This window comes from Copadichromis virginalis, linkage group LG20 (assembly GCF_057382275.1).
Source record: "Copadichromis virginalis isolate Kocher_CV1m ecotype Utaka linkage group LG20, C_Virginalis_male_GT1.1, whole genome shotgun sequence".
Taxonomy (NCBI): domain Eukaryota; kingdom Metazoa; phylum Chordata; class Actinopteri; order Cichliformes; family Cichlidae; genus Copadichromis; species Copadichromis virginalis.
Window position 1 is genome coordinate 11647094 of NC_140637.1, and position 17338 is coordinate 11664431.

General features: G+C 42.0%; 1 protein-coding gene across 6 annotated transcripts in view; it reads right to left on the bottom strand.

The window, feature by feature from the left end:
* The window catches only part of agrn (agrin), a 259719-nt gene that overhangs the window by 140839 nt on the left and 101542 nt on the right, over nucleotides 1–17338 (bottom strand). For all 6 annotated transcript variants that reach the window (XM_085444936.1, XM_085444935.1, XM_085444938.1 and 3 more), the window contains one exon: nucleotides 14948–14980. In XM_085444936.1, coding sequence (XP_085301062.1) covers nucleotides 14948–14980 — 33 coding nt within the window. The remainder of the gene's footprint in view (nucleotides 1–14947; nucleotides 14981–17338) is intronic.

Here is a 17338-nt window from a genome sequence, read left to right on the forward strand (position 1 = left end):
TTCAAAATGTTCATCCTTAAAAGGACCTTTTGAATATTCCAGCCTAGACAAGCGATCCTACTGAGCAATGTCTCTGCAAGCTCGTCGGACTGAGTTATTATCTCCTAAGGTAGAACAGGTAGTACCGGCCCCGACATGCATACGCACACACGATCCATCTATACACTCATCAATCCCATCCTCATTTTTCTCCTGTCACTCTTTTGACACTCTCTCATTATTAATCTTTACACCAATTCCCTGTTCAACCAGAACTCCTACTGTCTACACCCAGACTTCAGCATCTGACAGACTGATACAATAGTTTGATCAACCTTTCCATATTTACATTTTCGGAGTTGGGAGAGTAAGTCTGATTCACACCTGAGACACACACCATATATTAATCCTTTATTCCATGGAGGTGAGAGTGACGAGTCTAAAATGTTGCACCTGGTATCTTAATAACAGAATACATCCTGCTCATGGTGATCCCCCGTTGGGCCCTTAGGCAGGAGCATATGGCCCCACCATAAAGCCAATGAGACTCTACAGTATATTAGCTTATGCAATGCAGGAGCAATCTTGCATAATCCTTGACTCTCCTTGAGTCCTTATCCCACCATACAAAATTGTGATATTTCAAGAATTCTCCCAAAACAAAATGAAGTAAAGCAGGGAAATGATGAAAAGCCTAAGAGGGTATTTGTGAGCACGTACTTCAATTTCTAAAATGCTGACTAGTTTTTGCCTGTTTTGCAGGAGGCTTTGATTTCTTTCAGGTGCTGTTTCAACACTATGCATACCTACTGCATGGCCTCCCAGAGTTTTTCTTACTGAGCACTAGAAAAGCTGCTGCTGCTTCAATATTGTTATTGATGTCTGGTGTTGGATGGTGATTACGGGCGTTTCTTATGTCTTCACACGATTACACTGAGTTTTTATAAATACAAAATATCCAGTAGTGTAAATGAGATGCTTAATCGCGCTAAATGAATGATTCTGTATTAAAAAGAGTAAAGTTGTCTTTACATTACAAAGAGTTCCAATTAGTGCCTTATTTTTCGTCAATGGTTTAAAGTTGCATATCTGTGTGGAATACAATATGAAGTGTATTTTTCTCTTGTGTGTCACTGCACCTTCTACCACACAGCAGAAGTTCAAACTGTGAATGCAGATGGTGTGTGTGGTTCAGTTTGTGTGCGTGTGTACCTCAAGGCAAGGAGCAGAGAAATTGTGATCTTTACTTTTGATTCTGCTCACTGATACAGCCTCTGGTCATATTACCCCAGTGCAGTTCATATTGTATGCGTCCACAGTGCAACTGCTTTAAAGAGTGTAATATATCTCCATAAGACAGAGTTTCCAAGTGAGGCGCAGCTCAGTGAGATGGCACAACCTGAGTTATGGCTTCTTTTTCCCACCTGGCCCTACATATGTTTACATTCAGAGTGAGTAAAGCCTTGTTAAATAGCTGGAGTGTGCTACGCTGCTGCTGCTGCTGCTGCTGCTGCAGCAAATATAGTATGAACTCTGGTGTCTCTTTCTTAGCATAACAGGATGGAAGCGCACAGAAGCATCACGGCACAGCTTCGTGCTGAAGTCTGTGTTACATATGTTACCTCCATATGTGAAATTTAGCAAGCCGGACTGATTAAAGAGAGATCTGCTCACACAGTGGTGCGCAAAGCCTTCCATTAGAATAACTCTTGCTATCAGAGACTAATGTGGGAAACAAAAACTGTAATCTTGGCATCAGTATGTAAAAGAAACATGCTGTAAAGGAGGTCTGCTTGACAAAATGTCATGGTCAAATATGTGATGATATGCATCATGGCGGTAAATGCATTTGAGCTGTGCTGTGAAATGACATTTCAAAGTGAAGCACTCATCTTGGATTTCCAAGTAAGGAAGAAAACAAGTCAACAGAGAAGATAAAGAAATCAGGTTTATCTTCCGTCTGTGTTTGCTGTGGTCTTATCAACAGCGTCTTTTCTGCTGCCGTTATCCGATCTGATCTGAAATGTTTTTGATGTCTTTGCCTGATCCCAACCAAGCTCCATCTGTTGAATTTGGCTCACTCAAAATGCCCAAAATAATGGTTTTCCAAGTAGAAGCAACAAAAAAAAGCACTGAAAATATTTAAATAAAAATATATGACTATATTTGAAAGACTGCTGCATATCTTTCTTAAAAATACACATCCCCCCCCCTGAGGACCAACAGTAAAAACACCATTCAAACTAAAGACTAGAGAGATGGAAGCACAAGCTTTGGTTGGGATTTTTACATCCCATCTGCCGAGCCTCCTTTTCTTGGGAAAAGCGAAAGGTATTACCGTGATAATCCTGTTTTTCATTATGTGCAATATTAGCTGTTTAATCTAGATTAAAAGCCTTTTCCTAAATAAGAGAGAACTGCGAAAAACTGACAGCTCTGCTGTACCTGTGTGCTGCACAGACTTCAGAAGAGTGCTGGGGTAAAGTGAAGTGTGAGATGTCTCTGCTGATTTCTCTCCTGGCTCATTAAAACTTGATGAACCTGAACACTCCCTCTAAAAGCAGCAGCTCTTTGACAGAGCAGGGCTTGCCTCTGTCCATTAGCATAATGTGTTCTGTGACAGAAATGGGTAAGATCATGAAGAAGACAGGATTTAAGAAAGTATGATTTTCTCAAAACCTTCATAGCAAGGGAACGAATAGCTCGCATTTTTCCAATTCCACTATTTTTTTAAGCATCTAATCTGATGATTACCGGTAGCAGCGTGCTAATGAAGACTTTTATTTTCGCAGTGTGCATGTACTGTTTGCCCTATCGAAGGAACTGCTCATAACACAAACTCAAACCTGCAGTTTCCCTTGAGCTGTATGGGGAATTTTAGCGTGTTTGAAATCAGTGTTTTGGTAATTTATTTATTTATATATTAGCATTATTAACAACAATCAAATACTAAATGGACATCATTTTCCTTTATTTACTGTTAATGAATTAATGTATGACTAAACACACTTTTTCTGACAAGGACTAGTATTGTGTTCGTATGAATTGTTTATGTAAAACGCATCATTTCCTGCATGACAGCAGCTTTTTCCGCAGAGTTCAGAACATCAAATGAAAAACTTTCTACGATTAGATATACACTCAATAATTCAGTACATAAAATCAATGGTGTGCAGACAGGAGCTGCAAAACAGGCATGAATTTATATGAAAATGTTGCAGATTGTGACGTTTAAAAATTTAAAAAGTTTCTCAAAGCTGCATCTAGGGGAGTTAAATATGCATGGCTGTTTGCAAAATTCAACTTCACGGGGACTCTGTGAAAAGCCTCCAAAGACATCAACAGTACCCCCAACCTTCCACTGAACAGCCCTGGATTGGATCATAATTCACCGTGTATCATTGTTTACTCCATATGTGCTAGTGTATACAGCAAAAAAGTCAATTATAATCTGGTTTGGTTTGCATTCAATTGTATTTGGTCATGAGCAGCAGGGAAAGCATAGTTATCGTCTCATACTTAAATTGGCTTTATGGCACATCCTTTGACAAACACCCTGTTTGTTTACCTGCGCTGGCTAGAGGGTGTGTTGATGCACATTAATGACAATGTGTGTGTGTATGTTTTCAGTCCCTGAAGCTAGCTGCTTCCTCCATTACCATATCTCATCTTTTGCAGGAGGACTACTGTGACCAATCTAAAACTGCCCCAGGAACAGAAGGTGTGTGTCCATGAGTGTGTGTGTGTTTGTTGGCTGCCATTCGGCCCCATCTCTGGTCTGCCTCAGTGCAGGAGCTCCTGACCTGTGCGGCCATCTTTCAGGACTCCTGAACCTGGCTGCCATTCAGATTCTCTTCAGACAGGCTACTCAAGGAGAAGAAAAAAAACCCCCAAAGGACTGTTATCTGATTGAAAGACAAAAATAGGGAGCTTCATATCATCACCAAACCCAATCCCTGTTCCTCTCAGCTATAATGGAACTGGTTGGTGGGGGCTGGGGAGGTGATTGAATCGTAACGTGGCATCAGATGAACCCAGCATGGTGCTGAAGTAATTGCACATTCTTTTTTTCCCCCCTTTGCTTCTCCTGCTTGCACATAAAAGTCTCATTTTGAACAAAAGGAAATATACTGCCTCTCAGGGGATTGATGTGCGTTACATGGCTCTGAGTCTGAATTAAACTCCACCCCTTTGTAGACATAAATGCCGTGACCACATGCTGTGCTTAAACACAACTCAGGACATACTCCAATGGCCATCCATTCAGCGCGGTGTAACGCAGCCATGCAATCGTTAGCTTGATTTTTGATTGCTATCCACGCTTTATTGAAAGTCAATGGCTGATGTTGGCCTTTGAAAAGACACAGAACAGCTGATCTACTGACTGAGCACTGCAGTGTGGGACCTCCTCAAAAGAGTGCAGGAGAAAGTGCAGCCTATAAGAAGCACCGACTGGAAAACCTGTTTTAATTAAATTTCTCTATCTGCGTCTTACAAACACTCGCACACTCACGTTTACTCTCATACGCACACTGAAGGTGCTAAGTCCCCCCCCCCTCCAAGGGCAAAGGGGAAGGGATTTCAGAGGAAGCAGGGAGAGGGGGGGGAAGGAGGTAAAGGAAGATAAATCGAGAAAGAACTTCAGTTCATGTCAATTCTGAATGATTTTAACTTAATATTCACAGTATGCAGGACGGTGGGAGTGCTTGTATTTAAGTTGCTCCCCTGCCATGCCCTCGCTCTCCCAATTTCTTACCTGCCCGTTTACCTATTTTTCTGCTTTCACTCTCCTTCTCCTTATCTGTATTTTCTTTCGCCATTTCCCCCATCCTTCCTACTTCCTTCCTTTCCTATTGTTTTCTCCCACCCTATTCACTTGACTCTTACTGTTTATTGTTGTTTCTTTTCAGTGGTGTGCTCATTGATTCTTAGATCTGTTACCAATGTGGCTCTCAACAGTTATTGCTCGTGAACCCTTAACTAATGCAAATTCAGGTCTCCTTGTGCCCAGAGTTTACATACAGCAGTGTGAAACAACCAAACAAACAACTGATCTCTGGAATAGTAATAAGTAATAAGAAATATACAAATATTCATTTAATCCTGATCCCTACATTAAGAACTGCTGTTTTCCAAGCTGCTGTCAATGTAAGCGCTAGCACTTCCTTCCTTCGTCCTCCTTTACATACTTCCAGACGGCCTGTGAGCCACTGTTAAACTAAATCTGCTCTCCCACAGCAGCACTGGTGCATCTGCATGCCTCCAATTTCCTCCATCTAAGTACCATGCATGAGTAGCATCCACGACTAATGGACTGAATTAGACACACACTTTTTTCACTCTCAGGAGCCCGTACACATGCATATGTATTGTGCAACATTTGCTGTAGACAAAAATGCAGTGGAATGCTGTAGCCACGGTGGGAGGGTGGGAGTTGGGGGTCGATGCTCGGGGTACTTTGGTACTGTTCCGTATGCGTGTATACAGTATATGGAAGGAAGGGCTGTGTCTGAGGCTTGAGACTGTAGTTTAGTCTCTGGCTGTGTATGTGTGTGTGTGTGTTACTTTTCCAGGGAGCAGCATAAAGAGAGGAAATGATAACGAATAGAGCTGCACGGTACTGCAGCTGATTAAACACTGATTTAACCTGTCAGACAGTACCTAAAAAACAGGAATCTAAAACACCGCCACTTATGATTGTGTCCTTGAATCGAGCTACGGCATCTTAATGAAGCGGAGGTGGATCAATCCGATACTTGATTTAGGAAATTACTGCTACTAATATTAAGCTCCAATTTGCAGTGTTGTACTTTTGATTTGAACACTCTGAGATAACTTATTTGTTACTGTAGAAGACGTTTTTGTAGTGTGCAGTGTGGTAGGAGACAGCTGTGGGAGATAGGAGCTGTCCGACACCAGTGGGAAATGTCACTGCTAATACATATCACATGTGGAGGGACTCACACTAGATGCCTTGTTTCCTACAGGAGTGTGTGCGTGCCTGTGCGAGACGTGAGCTCACTCACAATGAATTTCCACATGTTGACTGCATGTGTGCGCACGTCTCATGAAACTGAATGTTCTGCTGTTATTGGAGACACGACGCGCTGAACCATATATCAAGCAAGACGCAAACGTATAACACACTTTCACTTTGAGGTGCGCTCGCGCCTGTGCTTGCAGTTGTGTCGTTTGTCAACAAAATTAAAAACAACTGTATTGCTACTGGAGCGATGGACACACAATTTTTCATACTGCAGGTGCGACAAATTCACATAAAAATGCATTTCATGGAATATTGACTTTTACCTTTTTTAAAAATATTTAAAGAACTCCAGAGATTTATTGTTGGACTGCCAAAAAGATGTGGTGCTAGGATGAGAATCACAACTGCAATAATAATAATGCTACAATAATGCTGAATCCTGTGCGCACGAGTAATAAACCCTTTCAGTATTTCTTTAAATGCTATGAACTGCAATATACTCTTGAAATCACAGACTTAAAAAAAGCTATTTGACTTTCCATAAATGATTTTCTACTTGAGGACAATGGTATAGAAGGTTCATTTTTTAATGTCGCTCACCTGTTTACTTTGCTTTATGCCTTAAACCTACACACATTAAGATTAAGGCAAGCACCGGGCCCGAAGGAAAAAGATATGCGTTCTCTGACTAGTTTGCAAATGGTTGCTGGAAGGTTCTGCAAGTCACTGTTAAATTGATTGCTAAAGCCTTATTCATGCAGGCCTAGAAACCATTCAGTGACCCCATGCCCGCAGCAAGGTAAAAGTGTGTATTCCACCACCGATTGACCAGTGGTAGCTAGAAGTTGCTATCAGTCATTAGCATTAAAATGGTTGCAAAACAGTATGTAGCACTATACCAAAAACTTCTCTCATATTTACAGCAGCCTTGTCTCAATCTGCGTGATGATTAATGATGTTTAATCTGACATTAATCTGTGTGACTAAACTTGCTAGCACCAGCTAATAACTGCACCCTCTCATCCAAATATGGTCACTTGTGAGTCTGTGTCCATTTCTGTATACAGTCTTAGAGTACAACTATCAGCCAATGAGAAAAATTAGTTAAATCCCCTCTTTAAAAACCACTAGTTTACCACCCGCTTCACATTTTAATAGGGAAAAAGTTTTTTGAGTCTCAATATATGTTTAAGATCTTCTTTTTTTCTTCTTCTGCACAACACTTAATTCTGACCTTAAATGGAGTCGGGGCAACCATCCATTTACTGCAAATGAAGCAATGTCCTCAAGCTCAAATAGCACACACAGCACACACGGTCGCAAACACACATACACAGACAGTGTTTGCCTTTAGTGACAACAACCCCTAATTATGGAGTTACAGAGAGCACTAGGGTGCATGAAACTCTAGTGGATAAACAAGCAAAACTGAATGAGTGCAGACATACAGACACACACCAGCACGCCTGTTGGTTATTATTGGAAACCTCTGACATTTTTCAAAGAACTTTCTGTTTTTCCGTGCTCGTCACAGCGCGTGAGTGCAGAAATATGACTGTTCGCCCAACATAAAACCTATTCAAATAAACAAATTACACATTCCGAGGCTTACATGCTCATTCACTATAATCAGCAAACACAGATAACTTCAATCTTTCTTTCATTCGAAGACTAAACACAACAGCTAAAGTGTTCAAATTATCCACAATTCTTTGTTCTACTTCTTTTTTCTTTCTTTCTCTCTCTGGTTATGGAAATGCACCAGTGGGCGAATGTGAAGTTGTCAGAACACAAAGCACACTTTATTTGTGCTTCTTTGTGCTGACACATAGGTGTATGGCTAAGAAACAGGGTGAGGTAATGTAATTATTTTAATGTATAGAAAATATTTTTTCAAAAATACAAACAAAGTCTGGAGGAAATGAATTTGCCTCTAACATGGGCTGACCCAACATATATATAGACACTTTTCCACGTTTCCATACATGTGTATTTAATCTTCATGCTCAGGTCTGCAATTTATGACTCTGTTGATCGTATGAAACTCCAAGCATGGCAGTAAAATTCCTCACTAGATTCATTGTGACTTGCTGCCTATAAAGCACAGAAGCTATTTGATATCTAAAAATGTGAAAGCATGGTTGCTAATATCGTTGATTTTTCAACTTTCAAGTTGTAGAATCATCTACAATTGGCTGTTTTTTGTGCAAGAGACATACCATTAAATCTGAAATCCATCACAATGCTATCTTAAGATGTCGATGCAACAAATTTAATTTATATTACGCATTTAATATGCGGTATCATCCATCAATGTCATTTACGTGGAGCTTTGTGTTCAGCCCTGAGCAACGCTGCAAAGTTCTGAGTAGGCAGTTCATTAGGGAAAAATGTTTTTCATTCAAAAACGTGGCTCACGTGCAAAATAACGTCCAGTAAATGAAAGTTGTATGCAAAGACTTTTATGTCTGACTCATGCAACCATACAAATGTAAATACCCCTCAAAAGTCAGCTTTGTTATTATTCTTGCCTCGTACAAGATGTTGTAGGCTCTATGCGACCAGCGAAGGGCAAATCCAGCCATCCCAATTTAGCATTCCCAAAGCATACATGTATAAATACATATGAGATGCATAAATCCTCTATAAATGCATATAAATGCTATTTTAAACTTTAACAAGAGGGTAAACACTGAAATGTTTTATTCTCTTCTATTTTTACCCACTGCCCTGCCTCTGGCTGCAATGTCAGAATATAACATGCAGTATAATATGTCGCCTTCATTTACTCCCCTGCTACAGCATTTGTGTGTGTGTGTGTGTGTGTGTGTGTGTGTGTGTGTGTGTGTGTGTACCCATGATTTTCTCCACACGATGAGAAAGAACTGAACAGTAGCATTAAAATGATTCAAGTGATTTAGTCTTTTTCTCTTTGTTTCTCTCTCTGTCTCAATATCTTCTTCCCTCTGTCGCACTCCCTGCTATCATAAATCTTATTAAAGCTCACTGAGAGGGCAGCGATCAACATGCTGTACAGAGCCTCCAACACACACACACACACACACACACACACACACACACACACACACACACACACACACACCTAGATGAAATTCCCACTTCTGTGTGCGTGTTTGGCTGTGTACTGTGAAAAAAAATTGCAGTGCGTAAAATGGTGTCAGTGACATGTTGCTGGCTCATGCGTCAATGTGTTGTAATTGTATCCAGTAGAGCAGAACACATGCATTCAACACACACACACTAACACACACGCAATCTGGTTGATGTCAAGGGTTCCAGGCCAGGACGTCAAATGAAAAGCAGTGATGACAACAAATGTAGGCAAAGAGCAACCCGCTGTTTGTGTGACCTTTCAATAAATCTACTTACACAGAAGGTAAACAAACTACCAACACTTTTACTTACAATATGAGATTGTTGTTCAGTTCACCACATTTTAAAACCATGTGTAGGTGTGAGCTAGTGTTTGTCATCACGCGTTTGTGTTTCAGGGTCACACGGAGGGTGGGATGTTCACAATGGATAGTTTCCAGCCCTCCCTGTGTACGAGCCCCCAAGGAACAGACGCACAACAAACTCAAAATGCAAACTCAAGACACAGGAAGAGCGCACACACGCTGGCATTCCCATGGCACATACACAAACACTCAGATAAAAGCTGATACAAAGTGTAAAATCAGATCTTAGGGGTTCTGTAATGTGTGTGTGTGTGTGTGTGTGTGTGTGTGTGTGTGTGTGTGTGTGTGTGTGTGTGTGTGTGTGTATGGAGTGCATGTGTGTTCATGCACACATCCTGAAGTTCAACTGCAATCTGTAAACAATGTTTCTGGCTGAGTGAAGAAAAACAAGAAGCACAGGGTGGAATGTTCAGGAGAGAGTAAGAGTGTGTGTGTGTGTGTGTGTGTGTGTGTGTGTGTGTGTGTGTGTGTGTGTGTGTGTGTGTGTGTGTGTGTGTTTGTGCGTGTGTGTGTCTGACAGAACAAGAGAGAGAGAAAGCGAGCAGTGAACTGCAGATGTCTGGCTCTCACAGCAAACACAGCTTCTGCAGGAAACTAAGACATACAGTATCTGTGCAAACGGTGCAGATATTGTCAGCTGCTGAGCAAAAAGCCTCCTTTAACTTGCACTTCTTAATAAGGGAAACGCTGATTGCGATGCAGGACTCCGCTAATAGCAGGATATCACTGTGCAATATTGCTCTAGAACACATCGACGTGCCGGGCCACTTATTTTCCTCTAATTAACAACCTGACAATGAAATTCGTCGCATTGGTTACACTTACCAAAGTGGTTATTTTCTGACACTGCCACCTAACAATTAAATTAGCGCCTGCCCATCACAGCTTAAAGTGGAGCGTTGACTGCGTCCCGATTTAAAATAACTTGCTGCTGTGTTAATGAGACCGAGCGAGCAGCGCGGCCTTTCACTGCCGCTGAATAGCCACGTTCGCCGTCAACATGCGACCAACACGGAGAGCTCATTTAAAGTGACATTAGCCAATTCTGCATGCTAATTACTTTCAAAATATGACACGGAGCTGGGGAAGGGTGGGCTTTCAGCATCCCTCTGCACTGCCACGCTGAGTGATAAGGGCTTCGATAAGCTGCTTGAAACTATTAATTAGCTGCAATGGATTCTTACAGTCAATGAGGTTTTGTTTATCCTGCTAATGTCACTCCTTCAATTTCATTTTGGAGACTGAGAAGAATGGAAATGTGTTTTGTTTGCTCTTTTACTGCCTGATTTTTAAATCTCCTACTTCATCGTAAAGAATGGGGAAAATAATAAGCAAATTCAAGCCTGCATAGTTTGGATGAATTTTAAACGCGTGACTTCTGGAGCAAAACAAAGAAAGCTGCCACAACTGTGTTAAGTTGTATTGCTACATGCGCCAAAGAGTGCATTTAAAAAAAGAAAAAAGAAAACACTGGATGAACATATGGCATGAATACTTTTGTATTTAATCCTTTCCTTTACTATTTATTTTCCAACAATCAGAGCAGCCATCAGAGATCGAAACCTCTAAATCAGACATGACTTTCAGGGATGCTTGCTGACAAGCTTTCAGATCACAGCCAAAGATAGCTCAGTGTGATGTACATCCACATCAAAGAACTGCTGATCCTCACAAGGTCCAAGGTCCCTGACTAACCTGCATCAACAATCGGTGAGGTTTGCTCCAACAGCTGGGGGACATATCAAAGAATGCCAGCATCACTAACTGTGTCAACAATTACTCTGTGTCATAGGAAATCAAAAGAAAATAGTGCCGCGCTTTACCGCTTCAGCCCACTCATTTCTCGCCTCTCTGGCTAACATTTTTGTTTTTCTCTCTTTGGACGGCTGCTTCTAGCCCATCTTGGTCGATCGATACTGGGAAGCCGAGGTGAGTCGAGGCGGGTCTGTGTGGGAAGGCTGTCAATGATGAATGGTTAGATGCGGGGGTTTTAGGATATTCGGCTAATTCTGATGTCTTTCACCTGCGTTTATCAAAAAATATATTCTGCTTGCTTGTTGCTCACATAAGCATCTATTGAGTCCTGCTGACATGAAGCAGGGTGGGCCGAAGCGAGGCTACAGAGTTCAGCTGTGCAGTTTGAGATGTCTGTGTACTTTTAAAGGGCAACAAACTTCCCGCAGATAAAGTCAAGGCTGCTTGCTTTCCCCAGCAGCCTCAACAACAGCGAGCTAACAAGCTGCGCCCTGTTAAAAGCCGGACATGACAACTCTTCTGTTAAATTATAATCCTAGAGAGGCAACTTTACGGTGTACCTTTGATATCTTGATGTGAGACTTTCTCAGCCGGCAGCCCCGCCCTGGCTAAAAGATGAGGTAGATACTTTGCCTCTGTTGTGTAAAATCTGTGATGTGAAAAGATTTAATTAAGATAGGCCGAGGAGTCATAATTAATTCTGCCTCTCTCTGAGTCAGGCTTACTGTCAAGAACACAGGGAAAGGCTCCCAGAATAAATTACAGGAGGGTCGTGTGTGTGTCTGAGGGGGTAATGGGTGTGGAGCCCTTGGTTACTGTACAGTTCTCGCAGAGCCAAAAAGCAGTTGTGTCAGTTCTGGGTAGTGTTCACAAAGTCTAAGTGAGCCCGCCGGCACTTTTTTTTAACAAGCGTCCCACCGTCTTAGATCAAATCACGTTTCAGCCCAGGAGTTTATTTTGACTGTCAGTGAGGAGCATCCTCTGGAGAGAGCTGTCAGTGACAAATGTGAAATGGAAGATTCACAGCGAATGGGCTCTTTCCAGGCAGGCGGTGCTGAACACGGCTGCAGTCACAGGAGACCTCTGAACTGTCTGCGGCTCGACTCTCCCATTACACTTCCTTTATAGTGATGGTCTGGCCTATTTTGAATCTTGTTTGGTCCTTGTTCAGCTACCTAAGCTTGTAATAGGAGGAAACGAAGGGTACATCTCCAGAGAAACACTCATTCTGACACACAGTCTATTTTGTTCAAGTGGCATAACTTAAAAAAAAACCTTCATAAGTCTTAACAGAGACTACATGTATTATTACCAGTGTCTCCTTTGCATGTCCTTAACAAGCGGATGAGCATTTTCTGTTTTCTCTGCATGTGGTTGCTAACAGCTGGGAGGCAAGCGCCTCATTCGTCAAGAATTTCTCTCATTCAACCCTAATTTCCAAAGTCCAGTATTAATCCCTCAAGCTGCAAATTCTATGAGCTTTTTAGCTTTGGCCAAACACACAAGAACTGTCTTATTATCAGGAGACGACAGGCAATAATGAGTATGGCCAGAGCTGAGCAACTGCTGCGTTGAGCTTTCAAAGAAAGAGCCTAATTAAAGGCTGCTTTGTGACTTTTGTCACTTTTTTTGACTGGTGATTATAGGCCATTCATTGGGGAGGACTCATCAGCTATTTGCGGGTGGCGCACGCCATAAATATCACGTGAGAGCTTTGCTTATGTTGTGCCGAACCCGCATTTTTTCCCCCCCAGTAAGCTCCCAAGATTCTCTCGCTCTAATTTGCAGAACAAATTCCTTTACTTTCTGCAGAATCTCCTCTCGCTAATAAGGTCGTCTCATAAACGGCTTTTCAGAGACAAACTAGGCTGTTTAAAAATGCAGGCTCCTTGGTATCTTTTCTGTGATTTCCTGTAATTAAGTACTGGAGAGAGCGGCGGAGTGAGCGTCCTTGGCATCGAGGACAAGTTCAGTAGAACAAGCTTTGTTCCTTTTGGAGCTGATTTGACTAATGGCAGAGCTATATTAGCCCTCTGCTGGTTTGCAGCATCTTTTAAATCACCCCTCCACTGCTACTAAAACCATACGTCTCCAAAAAGTGGCCTACTGCTGTATTTGGGCCAACTCTAATTGTCTCGCTAATCTCTTCAGCGTTAAATGACCCAGAGAAACTGGGTCCCACAGGGCAGACTTACCCTGCTGATTGGAAACTTTGCTTTTTGTTTTGCTTGGCATATTAAAACAGCATAGGCTGCTGATGGAAAGCCTACAGAACTATTGGAAATGTAATTAAGGGCTAGCAGCAGCTTTTAAACGGTTGACTAGTGCAGAAACAAACTGTGCCCTTCAGACAGCAAAAACTTTAATACATGGGAAATGAGTGGCCCGATCGATAAGGAGGGCGTTATTTCTTTTGTACGGGAAAATTCAATGGAGGACAGAAATGGGCTGTTTCGGTGCCTGCATACTATTTCTCATTTTCCCAGCGGCGAGCCAAATTTTATGGCAATATTTGCTTGAAAAGCAGACAAATAGAGTCCTCTCTGTAAGATATAATCATTTGTCAAGTCAATTTCGTCTGTCATTAAAACAAAAACAAATAGCTGCTGTAAGCTGTGCCGACTGCAATTGAATCTCCAGTGTTTTGTGATGAGGCACAAAAGATGAATAAAAAAAAAAAGAAAACTACACAGTGCATGTACTCCTCAGGTGCTGAGGTGAGGCAGAGTTGAGAAGTGCTTCAATCAAGCACAATTATTTGTTGAAACCATTTTGGACTGACAGTGAGCACCCTATTGTCCCTACAATAGGCTGTTCACAATTACATTCATCACAAACCACCTCTTATTTGACGCATTTTTTTTTAAGCTGACATCTTTCACAAACTGCTTTTCCAAACAAGCCGGCCTATGGGGCGAGTGATTGAGCAATTATCAGAAACAGTTTCAGCAAACCCATACTGTGGCCTTTTGTCCCCGGCATCAGCCAGCCTTGGGATCATTAGAAACCTTTTCTCTTCGTGTTTTCTCTCTTCAAAACCTCCGGCTTTGTAGCCTGCACACAAGCGGGATGATAAAACACCTTCAGAACTAGTAGGAGTCCATCCCTGGCTATCTGTCAGTGTAGCAAACCCCCCCAAAAAACATCAAAGTCTATCAAACACTATCTCACTGTGCTGCCTCTGATAAATATTCATGATAGAAGCTCGAAAACCAGCTGTTTTTCTCCAATTAAAGTGTGCCGAGATCTACTGTTTTGGAACTAAATTGTTGCTTTTTTTAATTAATGGCTCATGTTACTGCACTAGGAACAACTGAAAAATATTGTACTCATTCCAGAAATGTGCTGGATGAGAACATATGGATAACAAGGTGAGGAAATGGTGCGGCGCAGAGCTTCCGTTACTCACGGCAAAGGGAGGGGTACATCCTATTAGACCTTATCAGAAAGATGTGAATGGCGCTTTGGTAACAGGTATTGAACGTCAGCCCAAGTGGCCATGCAGAGCAGATCAAATCAAGTCATCAAAAGATCCTCCTTACATCAAAGCACAGAGCAGGCCTGGCCACGTGCCTGCCATACCAACAGTGCAGAGACAAAAAGCGGGGCAGCCAAAACTGGCAAAGCGGCACAGACGGCTGCCCACTTCAAAGGCAGGGATCTGCTGTCTAAGGTCATTATTCCCAGGCACCCCCCAGAAACCCAGCGGTCAATGAAGGCGAGCGGCGAGAAACCACTGAGGACTTACCATCAACAGTCGGTGCGAAGTGAAGTGGGTTGTCTGAAAAAGATAAAAGAGAAAGAGAGAAATAGGTTTTTAGTTTTGGGGAGATTCAGCGACTTCCCAGGAGTAAAGGGAGTAAATTGAGTTGCTACAAAAAAAAGAAGAGACAGGGCTTGGCGTTTTCATCTAACACATTCTAATGCAATGACTGGGTCCTACAGGAATCCAGCTGAGCTAATCGACACAAGTACATTTCAGCGATAGCGCTATCATCATTGTCATTCATTACATCTATGGTCTATCTGATCTGAACCCCGCTGCATGACTTTTGATATTAGAGCACATGAGAGTTGAGAAGGCAGACGTCTGTTATTGTTTCAGATTCAAAAGTATGAGACAAGATGTGAAATTACACAATACTGATGTCATAGTGTACCTCGGACCCCCACCAGCCCTCATGCAGCTATATGCATAATAAATCAGAATGTTTTCCCTTAATTCATCAAATGACATCATACCGTTGTCCTGGTCAAAACCCAGCAGACCATGACATAAGGCTCGTCGTTTCATGGGAACCATAAAACAAGACCTGCGGTGTCAAATGACTGAGTGTGGAAAATCACTCACAGGGGGAAAAAACTCTCAGGTAACCTGAATCCTTTGCAAATGAGTGCAAACTTGACCAGGCCGTTTGCACTGATTACAAACCCTTATATATAATGAAGATTGATGGAGGTTGGTTCCACATTACTTGACAGGAAAAACAGGGGCTATTGTTAAAAACTGAAACACGGCTAAAACTAACAATTGTTATTACATTGTTGCTTAATCTCATGATTATTTTTCAATTAGATGATCAATTTGTTTAGGAGCCAAAATAAAAAAGGAGTGAAAAAAGCAATTTCCCAAAGCCTTAGGAGATGTTCAGTCTGCAAGCCCAAAATGTGCAATTTCCAATGTTAAACAGCCAATTTCCTGATTTTAGTGGCTATAACCAGGGAAAAAAAGTTTTCTTGCAAAACAATGGCCTATTCATGCTGGGGTAGATTAATTTTCTGTGGCTTGACTAACTGATTAAACATCTGATCATTTAAGTGGTGAACGGAGGACAATCAAGTATACAGGCAGCACACACATATGGTACAAGTGAAGTAAACACACGTCCTGCAGAGTTATACTATGTCAATTAAAAATAACACAGGATCAGTCCTGAGCTACGCGTGCACATGTATACAGAAGGAAGCAGACATGCTCTTTCTTAAAACAATTATTAAATATAATAATAATAATAAGTAAAGTAGCACAATCAGCTGCCTATTCATTGAGGCCCTCATCCTGTGGAGCACATTCAAATCCACCGTCTTGGACAGCAGCTGTTCTGTTCTCCGCCTGCCGCAGGTTCTAGGTGGTGTGTGCTCAGATTTCATCACTACAACCACTAAACTAGAGACATCGTGGATGGCCAGACAGGAAGGACTGGAGCTAGTTAGTCTGCAGCAACTCAACTTCCAAAATATGATAGATGGAGATTGTTCATTAGTAAATTCACCACAAATGGCGTCTTATTTTCAGACTTATGAAAGGATAAAAGTAAAAAATGACCAGAATGTGTCAACAAAACATGTATTTAGCTAAGCGGAGAGCCCGAGTAAAGTGTGCGCACCAGAAACACTACAGGTCATTACCACCATTAGTACCATTAGTAGCGATCTTTGCCTTAAAAAACTTAGTGTTTTCCTCGAAGAGCATTATGATACACTGGTCAAAGACTGGCCAAGTACTGGCGGTCCAAGCACAACCCAAATGAACCACCATCTGTACTCCAGCAGTCAACTCAACTGTCTGACTCACTAAGCAAAGCACCAGTGAGTTGTCAGAGCTGCCTGTGCTGAACAAACACAGCAACACACACGGCTGTGCAACCACCCAGCCATGTCTCCAATGCCTCTGCACTGTGAAGGATAATGAGGAAGATAAAACACATCACATCAATTACCCTGCTAACACATTTTTCCGGGGCCCATGTCAACCGATCCGCCGAAGCCTTTTATCAGGACTTCTGCGATCCACGTCGGCATCCCGAGACACAGCTGAGTTTTAAATTTAGGCTCACTTAAAATTGCTTGTCAACAGCCGGGGCTTCAGGGGAGAATGCGAAAGTGTGTGTGTGTGTGTGTGTGTGTGTGCCAGCGAGCGAGCAAGAGAAAAAAATGAGGAGAGCGAAGAGGAGAGGCGAGGTTGGTGCTAGAGGTGAATAATGAAGTGTCTGGTGAAGCTGTTTCCTAGTCAGTCATGACAGTAGCTGATTTCTATCTGAGGGGATTTCAAGAAAACACATGAAACGGGGGGAGCAGAAATTGGCACGAGGATGATACAGAAGAAGAAGTTGTGCTAAGAGCTGTAAAGGTGCACAGA